General features: G+C 44.6%; 1 protein-coding gene across 1 annotated transcript; it reads left to right on the forward strand.

The window, feature by feature from the left end:
* The first annotated feature begins 2,772 nt into the window (after nucleotides 1-2,772).
* LOC123065306 (uncharacterized) lies at nucleotides 2,773-4,795 on the forward strand. Its single transcript, XM_044488635.1, has 3 exons — nucleotides 2,773-3,184; nucleotides 3,375-3,544; nucleotides 3,709-4,795. Exons 1-3 carry the CDS (start codon nucleotides 2,917-2,919, stop codon nucleotides 4,339-4,341), a joined length of 1,071 nt encoding a protein of 356 aa, XP_044344570.1. The 5' UTR covers nucleotides 2,773-2,916; the 3' UTR covers nucleotides 4,342-4,795.
* The last annotated feature ends 12,164 nt before the right edge of the window (nucleotides 4,796-16,959 follow it).

Genomic DNA, 16,959 nt, shown 5'->3' on the forward strand with positions numbered 1-16,959 from the left:
CTATACACAATCGTCATGATGGTGTAGTGGTTGGCGCAGATCACTTGCAGCAAAGAGGTCACGAGTTTGATCCCTGACGCCCTACTACCTTACCTTCTTGGGTTTTACAAAACAGAAAAATAATAAAATGGGCCAGCCCGAGCTGAGGCGGAATGTGCACCGGTTTGCAGAATGAACTGGGAATACAAAAGCCAGTGCGAGAAGTTGGCTCTTTGAGATTAATGAGGTTCTGGATGAAAGGGAGATTGCACGCATGGTGATCACCCCGTGGTCTATATGGTATGTGAGGCGAAAGGCGATACACGAGTCAATTTTCCAGAGCCCGTACCAAGTTTTTTCTTTTGTCAACTCCTATATAAATGAGCTAGATCAACTCCCAAAAACTGAAGTCAGACAACCAGTTGGTGTGTCTTCTGGTAATGAGCAGCGTACATGGATTCCACCACCGACTAATATTAAAAAAATTCATGTAGATGGAGCTGTGGCCCGTTACAGGCATGGAGGGGCAGTAACTGTTGTATGCCGAAAACACACTGGAGCATATTTGGGGTCCTCGATGGTGGTGTTTCGAGGAGATATTGATCCCGTACTTTTGGAATCTTATGCTTGCAGGGAGGGACTTGCTCTTGCAGAGGATCTCCAGATTCAAAGTCTATTAGTTGCTTCAGATTGTCAGAGTGCAGTCAATGACATAAATCAAGGCACTGGAGGTCCACACTCGGCAATCGTCCATGAAATAATAGCTCGTAGAACTAGTTTCATTTTATGTACTTTTGTTCATAACCATAGGGGCCACAATTTTGAGGCTCATAATCTCGCCAAATTCGCATGTAACCTAGCCTTAGGTTGGGTACTCCGCATAACCCAAGCCGTGTACCTATGAACATTATTCAATAAAGTGGCGAGATTACTCAAAAAAAACACGATGCCTTAAGCGCCGTGTAGGAGATGCCGGAATATCCTATTTGACGCTTACCGTGACAAACTTTTGTTGAAACGCACAAGGAATAGGTGCGGGTTCAATCATTAACGCCCCCACCGCCGCACCCATTTTGAGTGTCACAAAATAGAAAAAAAATGTAAAATGGACCGGCCCAGTGCTGAGGCGGAGTGTGCGCCGGTTTGCAGAATGAACCGCAACCGGCGCCTTAAGCCATATAGGAGATGTCAAAATATCCTATTTGACGCTTACTGCGACAAACTGTCACTGAAACGGATAGAGACAGGTGCGAGGGAATGACATAGGTCGGCCCACTTCCAGCAGGATTATCGTGCTAGAATATCCTGGTTTTGGGAACCTTCCCAGACCGGTTTTACTGTTCTTTTTCTTCCCTTTTCAATTTATATTTTACTTTTTTCTGTTTTGTTTTCCATTCTTTTCTTTTTCTTCTTGAAATTTATTTTTATTTTAGAATTTTTTTTGAATTCCGAATTTTTAAAATGTTCCCTTTTTCAAATTTTGTTCACAAATTTAGAAAAAATTACATTTTAAAAATTTTCATGATTTTAAAATAAATGTTCGTTCTTTGAAAAAATGTTCCTGTTTTCTAAAATTTGCTCATAAATTCAAAATATGTTTGTTAGTTTTCCAAAAATTACTTTCCATTTGTTTTGAATTCCAAAAAATGTTCATGCTTTTTCAAAATTCGTTCACTGATTCAGAAACATGCGAGGATTTCAAAAAATGTTCAGGTTTGAAATTTTTTCAGGGGTTTCCGAATTTGTTCGGAATTTTAAACCATCCAAAATTTCAAAAAATGATGATTTTTTCAATAAAAATTCACATTTATTAATTTTTTTGCATGTTCAAAAACTTGTTTACAATTGCAAAAAAAATTTGGCATTCCAAAAATTATTGACAATTTAAAAATGTTCTTTAGAAAAAAGGAATTTTTTTAAGAAAATCGCGTTGTTCAAAAAATGTTCGGACTTTCAAACATTGCCTACTTTAAAAAAATTGTCTACAATTTGCAAGAATTGTTTGAATAAAATCAAAATGTGTTGAGTTCTGGCATTGTGGTTAGTTCTTAGAAATTATCACCACGAATTAGTCACTTACAATCATCAGCTCCCATGGCTATCGAGAACACTTCATTACCGAGGGGTCCTCTACAGCGTGCTGCTATTTTGTGTTTTTTTTCCTGTTGTGCTACAATACCATCGGGAGCTTCCCATTGCGCCCGCTCGCTGCATGCACCCACAGGCGTTCGCAATGGGCCGGCCTAGTCGGTGTGTATCCTGTGCGAAGGAGCGTCTATTTGTCTCAAAGTGCGGCATATAGGAGCTCCCGAAGATTCCTTGCGCGCTTCAGGCGCCTGAATCCCCCCGTGGTTAGCTCAGTCGCCCTCGTCGACTAAAAAACAAACACCTATTTTTGAATTAAAAAACGAACAACTATTGGTTCATGAACACAACTGACTTCCGGTTTTGATGGATTAAAAATGTTCGTGGATTTAAACCAGTTAATTAATTTGAAAAAATGTTCATAGTTTGAAAAAATGTTCATGGATTTAAAGAAGTGCACAAATTTGAAGAAGTTCATGATTTGAAATAGGGTGCACAGATTTGGAAAAAAATGTTCACGAATTTGATTTTCTTTCAGAATTTCTAAAAAAATCACAATTTTTAACAAATGTTCACAAAATTTTAAAAAGAGTCCAACTATCAGTCAGTCCTTGTCGTGCAAAGGTAGGATTTTCCTCAATCTCCAGCCAAAAGAAAAAGAGTCTAACTTATCATCAATGAGTCGTTGTCGTGGCAGATCATAATTTAGCCGGTCGGACGAATAGGAGGAGTTCGATCGTAATTCATCCGTCATCTAAAGAAACCAGCCGGTAAAAGCAGCCCAGGAGCCGCGCGCGGATCCTGACATCGATCGTCTCTACGCATCGGGCTGATCGTGGTAAGCTAGCGCTCATGGACAACGCCGGGCTGCTCGCCGCCTGCCTCGCCACCGTCGTGGCCTACCTGCTCGCTGGACATCGATTGGTGGGTGCCGCCGACGCTCGCTGGCGCCACCTTCGTCTCATCGTTCCCATTGGCCGGAGAGCCAAACACGTGGCGCTCGCCGTCGCGTTGTGCCTTCACGCGGCGGTCCTCCTCTCGTCCTTCACCACCAGCAGGGACCTCGCGATGCACCTCCACAACACGGAGGCGAAGCTAACGCGCATGGAGCAAATTATCCGTAAGTGTCGAGCCAGAAATTAATTATTGTTCTTGTATATACCACGTTAAATCCATCAACTGTATATCCGAATTATTGCATAGTGCGCCAACATATAGACAATTAACGCAGCAAGGTGCAATGGCGGTTTTTTGAAGATCGCCATCTTTGATAGTACTAAATAAATTTGCGATCGGTTGCCTTTATTTAGAGAACCAAGAAAAACACAACAACGAGATGATGAACAGCATAGCAAGTATGTTGTCCAATAATTCAGATGACATAAAGTTGCTGACCTACAAACTCGCCAAAGCCGACGGCACGCCAAACTCTGAATTCACTGTCGCAGTGGAAGATGATCTCCAGCCAGGTGAAACCATGGTAAGGACACCACGCTGTTCCCTCTAATTTTTTTTACAGACAATGGAAGACATCAGAAAGTCGGTGTACGCGATGACTTTAGCACGCATACTACTTCTACCGTAACTTGGTTGTACTTACTTTTGAGTTTGCTTCGCTCGTGAATCGTGATCACCTTATGGCAGGATCAGGAGTTTCCCAGCATTAGTGATGGCCCGGAGGATGCACCGATACCTGATCAGCAAGACGAAGCAACGGAACCACACAAGCCATGGAGATTCATCCCGGTGCCCGAAGGCCACGTCTTTGTGCCAGAATGCGTCGGCGACGAGCTCATAGTGCACATCCGGCCGTCCTCGCAAAGTGACTCCGAGCACGGCGCCACCGTTGACGCCGACCAACAGCTCCCCTTCACCCGCGGATATCCGGAGGCGGGAACGCCGTCCTTTTACGACGGCGGTCCTTACCGCGCGCTGTTCTGGTCGCTGCCCGAGCTTGACGACCAAGGCCCAAAAAACGTCTTGCCGTTACCATGGTCGCGGTCGGAGATGTGGGGCAGGCTGACGGCGGCGGCGCTGGATGGGACTTGGGCCGTAAACCCCCCGATTATACACGAACATGCGTTACCTGAGTCCGTGACGCTCTCCACCGACGTGGTGATGTTCTACCGGCCGGACCCGGAGGCTGGGGGAACGAATGTGATGATTGCTGCAATCGAGGATGTGGAGCATGTATATAGCATGGAGGAACATGGCGGCCCGGCGGTAACCGCTCTCACGCCGCACTCTATTCTTCCCACTTATTCTGGACTTCCCTAGGAGATGCATCTTTTGTATCAACCATTTATGACCAATAGGAGCTACTCCCTCCGTTCGGAATTACTTGTCATAAAAATGGATAAAAATGGATGTATCTATAACTAAAATTCATCTAGATACATTCATTTCTTGGACGAGTAATTCCGAACGGAGGGAGTATATACTTGGTGCCGTTTAGATGGTTTTTTTAGAACAAAGATGATATAGAGGCGTCCGGCTTTAAATTAGATCAGTACTCGGCGCCAGCGCGCCGGCCCAAAGTTTGGGCCGGTCGGCCCCACGCCTTCCGATCCTTCCTGTTGTAGCCGTCCGATCGAGCCTCTCGTACGTGCTCCTTCTTCTCCCCGATGCAAAATATCCTAGCGCCTGATCGGTCGGAACGAGAAGAAGTTCGACTATATCAACCGCGTTGTGAAACGCTTCCTCTTTCGGTCTACGAGGATACGTGGACACACACTCCCCTTCTCGTTGTTATGCATCTCCTAGATAGATCTTGCGTGAGCATAGAAATATTTGTGAAATTGCATGCTACGTTTCCCAACAGTGGCATCCGAGCCGGGTCTATGCGTAGATGATATGCACGAGTAGAACACAAAGAGTTGTGGGCAGTGATCGTCATACTGCTTACCACCAATGTCTTATTTTGATTCAGCGGTATTGTTGGATGAAGCGGCCCAGACCAACCTTACATGACCACGTTCATGAGACCGGTTCCACCGACAGACATGCAACTAGTTTTGCATAAAGGTGGCTGGTGGGTGTCTGTTTCTCCAACTTTAGTTGAATCAAATTTGACTGCGGCCGGTCCTTGTTGAAGGTTAAAACAACAAACTTCATAAATCACCGTTGTAGTTTTGATGCGTAGGTAAGAACAGTTCTTATTAGAAGCCCGTAGCAGCCACGTAAAACTTGCAACAACAAAGTAGAAGACGTCTAACTTTTTTTGCAGGGCATATTGTGATGTGATATAAGACATGATGGATATACGTTATTGTATGAGATGACCATGCTTTGTAAAGTTATCGGCAACTGGCAGGAGCCTTGTGGTTGTCGCTTTATTGTATGAGATGCAAATGCTATGTAATTACTTTACTTTATCACTATGCGTTAGCGATAGTTGTAGAAGCAATAGTTGGCGAGATGACCACGACGCTACGATGGAGATCAAGGTGTCAAGCCGGTGAAGATGGAGATCATGACGGTTCTTTAGAGATAGAGATCAAAGGCACAAGATGATGATGGCCATATCATGTCACTTATTTTGATTGCATGTGATGTTTATCTTTTATGCATCTTATTTTGTTTAATACGGCGGTAGCATTATACGATGATCCCTTACTAATATTTCAAGGTATAAGTGTTCTCCCTGAGTATGCACCGTTGCGACAGTTCGTCGTGCTGAGACACCACATGATGATCGGATGCGATAAGCTCTATGTTCACATACAACGGGTGCAAGACAGTTTTGCACATGCGGAATACTCGAGTTAAACTTGAGCATGTATAGACATGGCCTCGGAACACTGGAGACCGAAAGGTCGAACGTGAATCATATAGTAGATATGATCAACATAGAGATGTTCACCATTGAAGACTAATCCATCTCACGTGATGATTGGACATGGTTTAGTTGACTTGGATCACATAAGCATTTAGATGACTCAAGGGATGCCTATCTAAGTGGGAGTTCTTAAGTAATATGATTAATTGAACTTAATTTATCATGAACTTAGTCCTGATAGTTTTTTCATATCTATGTTGTAGATCAATGGCCCGTGTTACCGTTCACTTGAATTTTAATGCGTTCCTAGAGAAAACTAAGTTGAAAGATGATGGTAGCAACTGCACGGACTGGGTCCGTAACTTGAGGATTATCTTGATTGCTGCATAGAAGAATTATGTCCTTGATGCACCGCTAGGTGTGCCACCCTCTCCAGCAACTGCAGACGTTGTGTATGCCTGACAGTCGCGTGTTGATGACTACTTGATAGTTCAGTGCGCCATGCTTTACGGCTTAGAATCGGGACTTCAAAGATGTTTTGAACGTCATGGACTATATGAGATGTTCCAGGAATTGAAATTAATATTTCAAGCAAATGCCCGAGTTGAGAGATATGAAGTCTCCAACAAGTTCTATAGCTGCGAGATGGAGGAGAACAATTCTGTCAGTGAACACATACTTAGAATGTCTGAGTATCATAACCATTTGACTCAGCTGGGAGTTAATCTTCCAGATGATAGTGTTATTGACAGAGTTCTCCAATCACTGCCACCAAGCTACAAAGGCTTCATGATGAACAATAATATGCAAGGGATGGAAAAGACTTCCCGAGCTCTTCGCAATGCTCAAAGTTGCGGAGGTAGAAATCAAGATGGAGCATCAAGTGTTGATGGTTAACAAGACCACTAGTTTCAAGAAAAAGGGCAAAGGAAAGAAGGGCAACTTCAAGAAGAATGGCAAGCAAGTTGCCACTCTCGGGAAGAAGCCCAAGTCTGGACCTAAGCCTGAAACTGAGTGCTTCTACTGCAAAGGGATTGGTTACTGGAAGCGGAACTGCTCCAAGTATTTGGTGGATAAAAAGGATGGCAAAGTGAACAAAGGTATATTTGATATACATGTTATTGATGTGTACCTTACTAATACTCGTAGTAGTGCCTGGGTATTTGATATCGGTTCGGTTGCTCATATTTGTAACTCAAAACAGGGTCTACGGATTAAATGAAGATTGGCTAAGGACGAGGTGATGATGCGCGTCGGGAATGATTCCAAGGTCGATGTGATCGACGTCGGCATGCTACCTCTACATCTACATTCGAGATTAGTTTTAGACCCGAATAATTGTTATTTGGTGCCATCGTTGAGCATGAACATTATATCTGGACCTTGTTTAATGCGAGACGGTTATTCATTTAAGTTAGAGAATAATAGTTGTTCTATTTATATGAGTAATTTCTTTTATGGTCATGCACCCTTGAAGAATGGTCTATTTTTGTTAAATCTTGATCGTGGTAATACACATATTCATAATATTGATGCCAAAAGATGCAAAGTTGATAATGATATTGCAACATATTAGTGGCACTGCCGTTTAGGTCATATTGGTGTAAAGCGCATGAAGAAACTCCATGCGGATGGACTTTTGGAATCACTTGATTATGAATCATTTGGTGCTTGCAAACCATGCCTCATGGGCAAGATGACTAAGACTCCGTTCTCCGGAACAATGGAGTGAGCCACTGACTTATTGGAAATAATACATACCGATGTATGTGGTCCGATGAGTGTTGAGGCTCATGGCGGGTATCGTTATTTTATGACCTTCACAGATGATTTGAGCTGATATGGGTATATCTACTTAATGAAACACAAGTCTGAAACATTTGAAAAGTCAAAGAATTCCAGAGTGAAGTGGAGAATCATCGTAACAAGAGAATAAAGTTTCTACAATCTGATCGCGGAGGCGAATATTTGAGTTACGAGTTTGTCCCTCATTTAAAACAATGTGAAATAGTTTCACAACTCACGCCACCTGGAACACCACAGCGTAATGGTGTGTCCGGACGTCGTAACCGTACTTTATTAGATATGGTGCGATCTATGATGTCTCTTACCGATTTACCGCTATCATTTTGGGGTTATGCATTAGAGACAGTTGCATTCACTTTAAATAGGGCACCATCTAAATCCATTGAGATGACGCCGTATGATCTGTGGTTTGGCAAGAAACCTAAGCTATCGTTTCTTAAAGTTTGGGGTTGCGATGCTTATGTGAAAAAGCTTCAACCTGATAAGCTCGAACCCAAATTGGAGAAGTGCATCTTCATAGTATACCCAAAAGAAACTATTGGGTACACCTTCTATCACAGATCCGAAGGCAATATCTTTGTTTCTAAGAATAGATCCTTTCTAGAGAAGGAGTTTCTGTCAAAAGAAGTGAGTGGGAGGAAAGTAGAACTTGATGAGGTAATTGTACCTTCTCTCGAATTGGAAAGTAGCTCATCATAGAAAGCCGTTCCCGTGATGCCTACACCAACTAGAGAGGAAGCTAATGATGATGATCATGAAACTTTAGACCAAGTTGCTACCGAACCTCGTAGGTCAACCAGAGCACGTTCCGCACCAGAGTGGTATGGTAATCCTGTTCTGGAAGTCATGTTACTAGACCATGACGAACCTACGAACTATGAGGAAGCGATGATGAGCCCAGGTTCCGCAAAATGGCTTGAGGCCATGAAATCTGAGATAGGATCCATGTATGAGAACAAAGTATGGACTTTGGTTGACTTGCCCGATGATCGGCGAGCCATAGAGAATAAATGGATCTTCAAGATGAAGACTGACGCTGATGGTAATGTCACTATCTAGAAAGCTCGACTTGTTGCGAAAGGTTTTCGACAAGTTCAAGGGGTTGACTATGATGAGACTTTCTCACCCGTAGCGATGCTTAAGTCTGTCCGAATCATGTTAGCAATTGCCGCATTTTATGATTATGAAATCTGGAAAATGGACGTCAAAACTGCATTCCTTAATGGATGTCTTAAAGAAGAGTTGTATATGATGTAACAAGAAGGTTTTGTCGATCCTAAAGGTGCTAAAAAAGTGTGCAAGCTCCAGCGATCCATTTATGGACTGGTGCAAGCATTTTGGAGTTGGAATATACGCTTTGATGAGGTGATCAAAGCATATGGTTTTATAAAAACTTTTAGAGAAGCCTGTATTTACAATAAAGTGAGTGGGAGCTCTATAGCATTTCTAATATTATATGTGGATGCCATATTGTTGAGTGGAAATGATATATAATTTCTGGATAACATAAAAGGATACTTGAATAAGAGTTTTTCAATGAAAGACCTTGCTGAAGCTTCTTATATATTGAGCATCAAGATTAATAGAGATAGATCAAGACGCTTAATTGGATTTTCACATAGCACATACCTTGATAAAGTTTTGAAGAAGTTCAAAATGGATCAGTCAAAGAAAGGGTTCTTACCTGTGTTACAAGATGTGAAGTTGAGTCAGACTCAATGCCCGACCACTTCAGAAGATAGAGAGAAAATTAAAGTCATTCCCTATGCCTCAGCCATAGGTTCTATCATGTATGCTATGCTGTGTACCAGACCTGATGTGTACCTTGCTGTAAGTCTAGCAGGGAGGTACCAAAGTAATCCAGGAGTGGATCACTGGACATCGGTCAAGAACATCCTGAAATACCTGAAAAGGTCTATGGATATGTTTCTCGTTTATGGAGGTGACAAGAGCTCGTCGTAAATGGTTACGTCGATGATAGCCTTGACACTGATCCGGATGACTCTAAGTCACAAACCGGATACGTATTTATATTGAATGGTGGAGCTGTCAGTTTGTGCAGTTCCAAGCAAAGCGTCGTGGCAGGATCTACGTGTGAAGCGGAGTACATAACTGCTTCGGAAGCAGCGAATGAAGGAGTCTGGATGAAGGAGTTCATGTCCGATCGGGTCCAATGAAAATCTTTTCTGACAATACTGGAGCAATTGCCTTGGCGAAGGAATCCAGATTTCACAAAGAACCAAACACATCAAGAGACGCTTCAACTCAATCCGTGATCAAGTCAAGGAGGGAGATATAGAGCTTTGCACAATACATACAGATCTGAATGTGGCAGACCCGTTGACTATACCTCTTCCACGAGCAAAACATGATTAACACCAAGACTTCATGGGTATTAGAATCATTACAATGTAATCTAGATTATTGACTCCAGTGCAAGTGGGAGACTGAAGGAAACATGCACTAGAAGCAATAATAAAGTTGTTATTTATATTTCCTTATATCATGATAAATGTTTATTATTCATGCTAGAATTGTATTAATCCGAAACTTGATACATGTGTGGATACATAGACAAAACACAGTGTTCCTGATAACCCACAAGTATAGGGGATCACAACAGTTTTCGAGGGTAGAGTATTCAACCCAAATTTATTGAGTCGACACAAGGGGAGCCAAAGAATATTCTCAAGTATTAGCAGTTGAGTTATCAATTCAACCACACTTGGATAAATTAATATCTGCAGCAAAGTATTTAGTAGCAAAGTAGTATGGAAGTAATGGTAACAGTGGCAAAGGTAACAATAGCAGTTTTGTAGTAATTGTAACAGTGGCAACGGTAAAGTAACTAAGCAAAGGTCAATATGTGAAAAGCTCGTAGGCATTGGATCAATGATGGATAAATATGTCGGTTGCGATTCCTCATGCAACAGTTATAACATAGGGTGACACAGAACTAGCTTCAGTTCATCAATGTAATGTAGGCATGTATTCCGAATATAGTCATACGTGCTTATGGAAAAGAACTTGCATGACATCTTTTGTCCTACCCTCCCGTGGCAGCGGGGTCCTATTGGAAACTAAGGAATATTAAGGAATCCTTTTAATAGAGTACCGAACCAAAGCATTAACACTTAGTAAATACATGAACTCCTCAAACTATGGTCATCACCGGTAAGTATCCCGATTATTGTCACTTCGTGGTTAACGGATCATAACACATAATAGGTGACTATAGACTTGCAAGATAGGATCAAGAACTCACATATATTCATGAAAACATAATAGGTTCAGATCTGAAATCATGGCACTCAGGCCCTAGTGACAAGCATTAAGCATAGCAAAGTCATAGCAACATCAATCTCAGAACATAATGGATACTAGGGATCAAACCCTAACAAAACTAACTCGATTACATGGTAAATCTCATCCAACCCATCACCGTCCAGGAAGCCTACGATGGAATTACTCACGCATGACGGTGAGCATCATGAAATTGGTGATGAAGGATGGTTGATGATGACGACGGCGACGGATTCCCCTCTCCGGAGCCCTGAACGGACTCCAGATCAGCCCTCCCGAGAGAGATTAGGGCTTGGCGGCGGCTCCGTATCGTAAAACGCGATGAATCCTTCTCTCTGATTTTTTCTCCCCGAACGTGTATATATAGAGTTGGAGTTGAGGTCGGTGGAGCACCGGGGGACCCAGGAGGCAGGGGGCGCCCCCCACCCTCGTGGATAGGGTGTGGGCCCCCTAGCCTTGATTCTTTCACCAGTATTTTTTATCAATTCCAAAAATTTTCTCTGTGGAGTTTCAGGTCATTCCAAGAACTTTTATTTCTGCACAAAAATAACACCATGGCAATTCTGCTGAAAACAACGTCAGTCCGGGTTAGTTCCATGCAAATCATGCAAGTTAGAGTCCAAAGCAAGGGCAAAAGTGTTTGGAAAAGTAGATACAATGGAGATGTATCAACTCCCCCAAGCTTAAACCTTTGTTTGTCCTCAAGCAATTAAGTTGACAAACTGAAACTGATAAAGACAAACTTTTACAAACTCTGTTTGCTCTTGTTGTTGCAAATATGTAAAGCCAGCATTCAAGTTTTCAGCAAAGATTACGAACTAACCATATTCACAATAACACTTAGGTCTCATGTTTACTCATATCAATGGCATAATCAACTAGCAATCAATAATAATAAATCTCGGATGACAACACTTTCTCAAAACAATCATAATATGATATAACAAGATGCTATCTCGCTAGCCCTTTCTGAGACCGCAAAACATAAATGCAGAGCACCCCTGAAGATCAAGGACTGACTAGACATTGTAATTCATGGTAAAAGAGATCCAGTCATAGTCATACTCAATATAAATTAATAGTAATGTATGCAAATGACAGCGGTGCTCTCCAACTGGTGCTTTTTAATAAGAGGATGATGACTCAACATAAAAGCAAATAGATAGGCCCTTCGCAGAGGGAAGCAGGGATTTGTAGAGGTGTCAGAGCTCGATTTTGAAATAGAGATAAATAATATTTTGGGTGGTATACTTTCATTGTCAACATAACAACCAAGAGATCTCGATATCTTCCATACTACATACATTATAGGCCGTTCCCAAACAGAATGGTAAAATGTATACTCCCCCACCACCAACAATCATCAATCCATGGCTTGCCCGAAACAAGGGGTGCCTCCATGAGGGAGTCCTGGACTAGGGGGTGTCCGGACAGCCGGACTATCATCGTCAGCCGGACTCCAAGACTATGAAGATACAAGATTGAAGACTTTGTCCCGTGTCCGGATGGGACTTTCCTTGGCGTGGAAGGCAAGCTTGGCGATACGGATATGTAGATCTCCTACCATTGTAACCGACTCTGTGTAACCCTAGCCCTCTCCGGTGTCTATATAAACCGGAGGGTTTTAGTCCATAGGACAACAACCATTACAACAATCATACCATAGGCTAGCTTCTAGGGTTTAGCCTCCTTGATCTCGTGGTAGATACACTCTTGTACTACCCATATCATCAATATCAATCAAGCAGGAGTAGGGTTTTACCTCCATCGAGAGGGCCCAAACCTGGGTAAAAACATCGTGTCCCTTGTCTCCTGTTACCATCTGCCTAGACGCACAGTTCGGGACCCCCTACCCGAGATCCGCCAGTTTTGACACCGACATTGGTGCTTTCATTGAGAGTTCCTCTGTGTCGTCACCGATAGGCTTGATGGCTTCTTCAATCAACAACAACGCCGTCCAGGGTGAGACTTTTCTCCCCGGACAGATCTTCGTATTCGGCGGCTTTGCACCGCGGGCCAATTCACTTGGCCATCTGGAGCTGATCGAAAGCTACGCCCCTGGCCATCAGGTCAGATTTGGGAGCCTAAACTTCACGGCTGACGTCTGCGGAGATTTGATCTTCGACGGATTCGAGCCACAGCCGAGCGTGCCGCACTGTCACGATGGGTATGATCTAGCTCTACCGCCGGACAGTGCCTTGGAGGCCGCACACTAATCCGCTCCGACCTATAGTTCAGAGCCGATCGCGCAGATCGAGGACGGGTGGCTGGACACCGCCTCGGGAACTGCAACTCCTACGGCGATAGAGCCGAATACCGACCTTGTCCCTTACAAAGCTTGTGACACCAAGGTGCCGGACTCCTTGCCGGACTCCGAGCCTCCGGCGCCCCTGCCAATCGAATCTGATTGGGCGCCGATTATGGAGTTCACCGCTGCGGACATCTTTCATCACTCACCCTTTGGCGATATCCTGAATTTGCTAAAGTATCTCTCGTTATCAGGAGAGCCCTGGCCGGACTGCGGCCAGGATGGCTGGGATGCGGACGACGAAGAAATTCGAAGCCCACCCACCACCCACTTCGTAGCCACTGTCGACGATCTAACCGACATGCTAGACTATGACTCCGAAGACATCGACGGTATGGACGACGATGCTGGAGACGATCAAGAACCGTCGCCTACAGGGCACTGGAAGGCCACCCAAACCCATGATGTATATATGGTGGACACCCCAAAAGGAAGCGATAACGAGGAACAACGGGACGCGGCAAAGGATAATCCGCCGACAAACAACCAAAACGGCGACGCAGACGCCGCCCTAAGTCCCGCCTCGACAAAAACAACACTCCTAATGACCCAGCAATAGAGCAGGGCAAACCAGTGGATGACGAACATGCAACCAAGCAACCGTCCGAACAGGACGAATCGGATAACCAATCCATGCCCGGCGAAAACAACAGTCCAGACGACCTCACGCCGGACACACCACCGGAGAATAAGAACCTTCACAAAAGACTCGTCGCCACTGCAAGAAGTCTGAAAAGGAAAAACGGAAGCTCAAAACAGCGGAAGACATACTCAGAATGAGGTGGAGCAAAGTACTCAAGACCGCGGACAAATATGGCAATGGCCACCAAACAAAGAGCTACCCGAAGCGCAAGCTGCTGCCAGAATTCGACGAGGAGGCCATAGAGCCCCCACAGTCAAAAAGCAAAGAGGCCGCCTGGCCGGATAGACGACCAGATGACAGGCCAAAAGCGATAAGCGGCGCCGCACACAAGCCGACTCATGATCCTCGGAAAACAGATGGCCCGGTCAGGTCCATTTATGGGCCAAAAAAGAGGGCCCCAGGAAGCAACACAACACGCGAGTGTTCGAAGACAACGGCACACCCAAATACAGGGGCGCCGCACACCCACTATGTTTCACCGATGAGGTGCTGGATCATGAATTTCCAGCGGGTTCAAACCCGTAAACATAGAGGCATACGACGGAACAACAGACCCTGGAGTCTGGATTGAGGATTACATCCTCCACATACACATGGCCAGAGGAGATGATCTCCACGCCATAAAATATCTACCCCTCAAGCTCAAAGGGCCAGCCCGGCATTGGCTCAAAAGCCACCCAGAAAATACTATTGGAAGTTGGGAAGAGCTCGAGGACGTGTTTAGAGCAAATTTTCAAGGGACTTATGTCCGCCCCCCGGATGCAGATGATTTAAGTCACATAACTCAACAGCCCGAAGAGTCAGCGCGCAAATTCTGGAACAGGTTCCTTACCAAAAAGAACCAAATAGTCGACTGTCCGGACGCCGAAGCCTTAGCAGCTTTTAAACATAATGTCCAAGACGAATGGCTCGCCAGACACCTCGGCCAAGAGAAGCCGAGAACAATGGCCGCGCTAACAAGCCTCATGACCCGCTTTTGCGCGGGGGAAGACAGCTGGATAGCAAGATGCAGTACCAGCGACCCGAGTACATCCGAGATCAGAGATGGAAACGGAAAATCACGGCGCAGAAAGGATCAGCACCGAAATAAAGAAAAAAGCCCAAAGAACACGGCGGTCAACGCCGGATTGAAAAGCTCGCGGCCGAACAACAAAACACTGCCTCTCAAGGACAACAATGATGAGCTATCCAACTTAAACAAAATTCTGGATCGGATATGTCAAATCCACAGCACCTCCGGAAGGCCTGCAAACCACACCCACCGAGATTGTTGGGTCTTCAAACAGTCCGGCCGACTCAACGCAGAACACAAGGGGCTCGACGCACCAAGCGAGGATGATGACGAACCCCGCCAGCAGAACGCCGGAAAACAAAAGACTTTCCCACAAGAAGTCAAAACAGTAAACTCACTACATGTGATAGTACGGAAAAATAGTACGGCACCCGCTAAAGCACGTGTCGCACGGTCCACCCCAGCGGAACACCGAGATTGGATGTTAAAACCAATTACTTTCGACCACCTGGACTATTCCAGAAGCATTCGAAATGCAGGATGGACTGCTCTAATACTGGATCCCATAATCGACGGACTACAATTTACACAAGTCTTGATGGACGGCGGCAGCGATTTAAACCTGCTATATCCGGACACAATCCGCAAGTTGAGGATAGACCGTACTAAAATTCGATATAGCCGCACTTCCTTCAAAGGAGTGACGCCAGGCCCTTACGCCAAGTGCACGGGCTCCTTACTACTAGAAGTTGTATTTGGGTCACCCAACAACTTCCGATGCGAAAAGCTAATCTTTCACGTCACCCCATTCAAAAGTAGCCATCAAGCACTATTGGGACGTGAAGCTTTTGTCCGCTTTAATGCAATACCACACTACGCGTCTCTTACACTTAAAATGCCCGGTCCATGCGGCATCATCTCATTAAAAGGTCGTTCAAGACCCCGGACACGGCTAGACGAGTCCGGCATAAATAAGCTAGGGACTCCCTAGCCGCACACCCCTTCACAAGGGGCTGCGCGTATGAGCTAATATAAGCTCAGCTTCATTCATTCATTCATATTTCAATTTCTAATTAATTTTTTGCACAATTACTTTTCAAACTAAGTTCCTCTCTTTTACAGATGAAAAGCGTGCTACACCCGTCCAGGATACAGCACAACGGAGACACAGGCGCAGACATGCAGTAGGGACCCGTTGCAAGGATTCTTTTCGGATTAAGACCCTGCTTAAACCTTTTTTACTGTCTCTTGTTGCTATACATCCCCTGGTTTTTTATTATAACCGGAGAGGAGACTGACGTTTTGGCATCGGCCGCGTCAGAGGACCTTGCGTGTACCTGGACACTAGGGGCTTAGGGCATTATTCCGCCCACTATCATAAAGACCGAATACCTTAGGGAGTGTTCGGCATCTCGAGTTAGGCCTTATATGCATCAGCTCTGAATCATGTCTTTGGTCAAATGTTGGGTTTTCCTGGCTCCTGTGTTTTGCTTCCTTACGTTCCGTATCATCAGCTAATGTGACACCAGGAGAACTACTGCGATTGTGCCCCGGTTCGGCCGGGCGAGCACCTCAGTAGAGAAAGCCGAAAACTGACTGTCATGATACAGTGAGAGACTAGTCAACCACTCGATCGACTACCGGAATGTTTAGAATTCCTCCGCTTTGACAAAGGACCGTTTCCCGGTCAGGCACATACGCGCCCCGAATTTGGAGAGCGCGGTGCCACTAGGGGCTATATCGTAGCCCCACCCTCGAACTCCCATGGCTAAGTGAAAGTGATAAAGCATTATAGTTCGGTTGCCTCGTTTGCTACGCTACCACCTCCTTCACAGGACCGAGACGTCGGATTAAGTGTGAAAATGCGCTATTTTTGCAAACACCCCCGCACCTTGTGCGTGGGGGCTGAAGCCGACGACTGCCATCTTTCAGGTTATACACACGTATACATAAACGGCCGCACAGGAGATATTTTAATACTTGAACGCACAAGTACAAAAAGCGCTTACATCATAAACATCGTTTTACAAACCAAAACGTTCATT

This window comes from Triticum aestivum, chromosome 3B (assembly GCF_018294505.1).
Source record: "Triticum aestivum cultivar Chinese Spring chromosome 3B, IWGSC CS RefSeq v2.1, whole genome shotgun sequence".
Taxonomy (NCBI): domain Eukaryota; kingdom Viridiplantae; phylum Streptophyta; class Magnoliopsida; order Poales; family Poaceae; genus Triticum; species Triticum aestivum.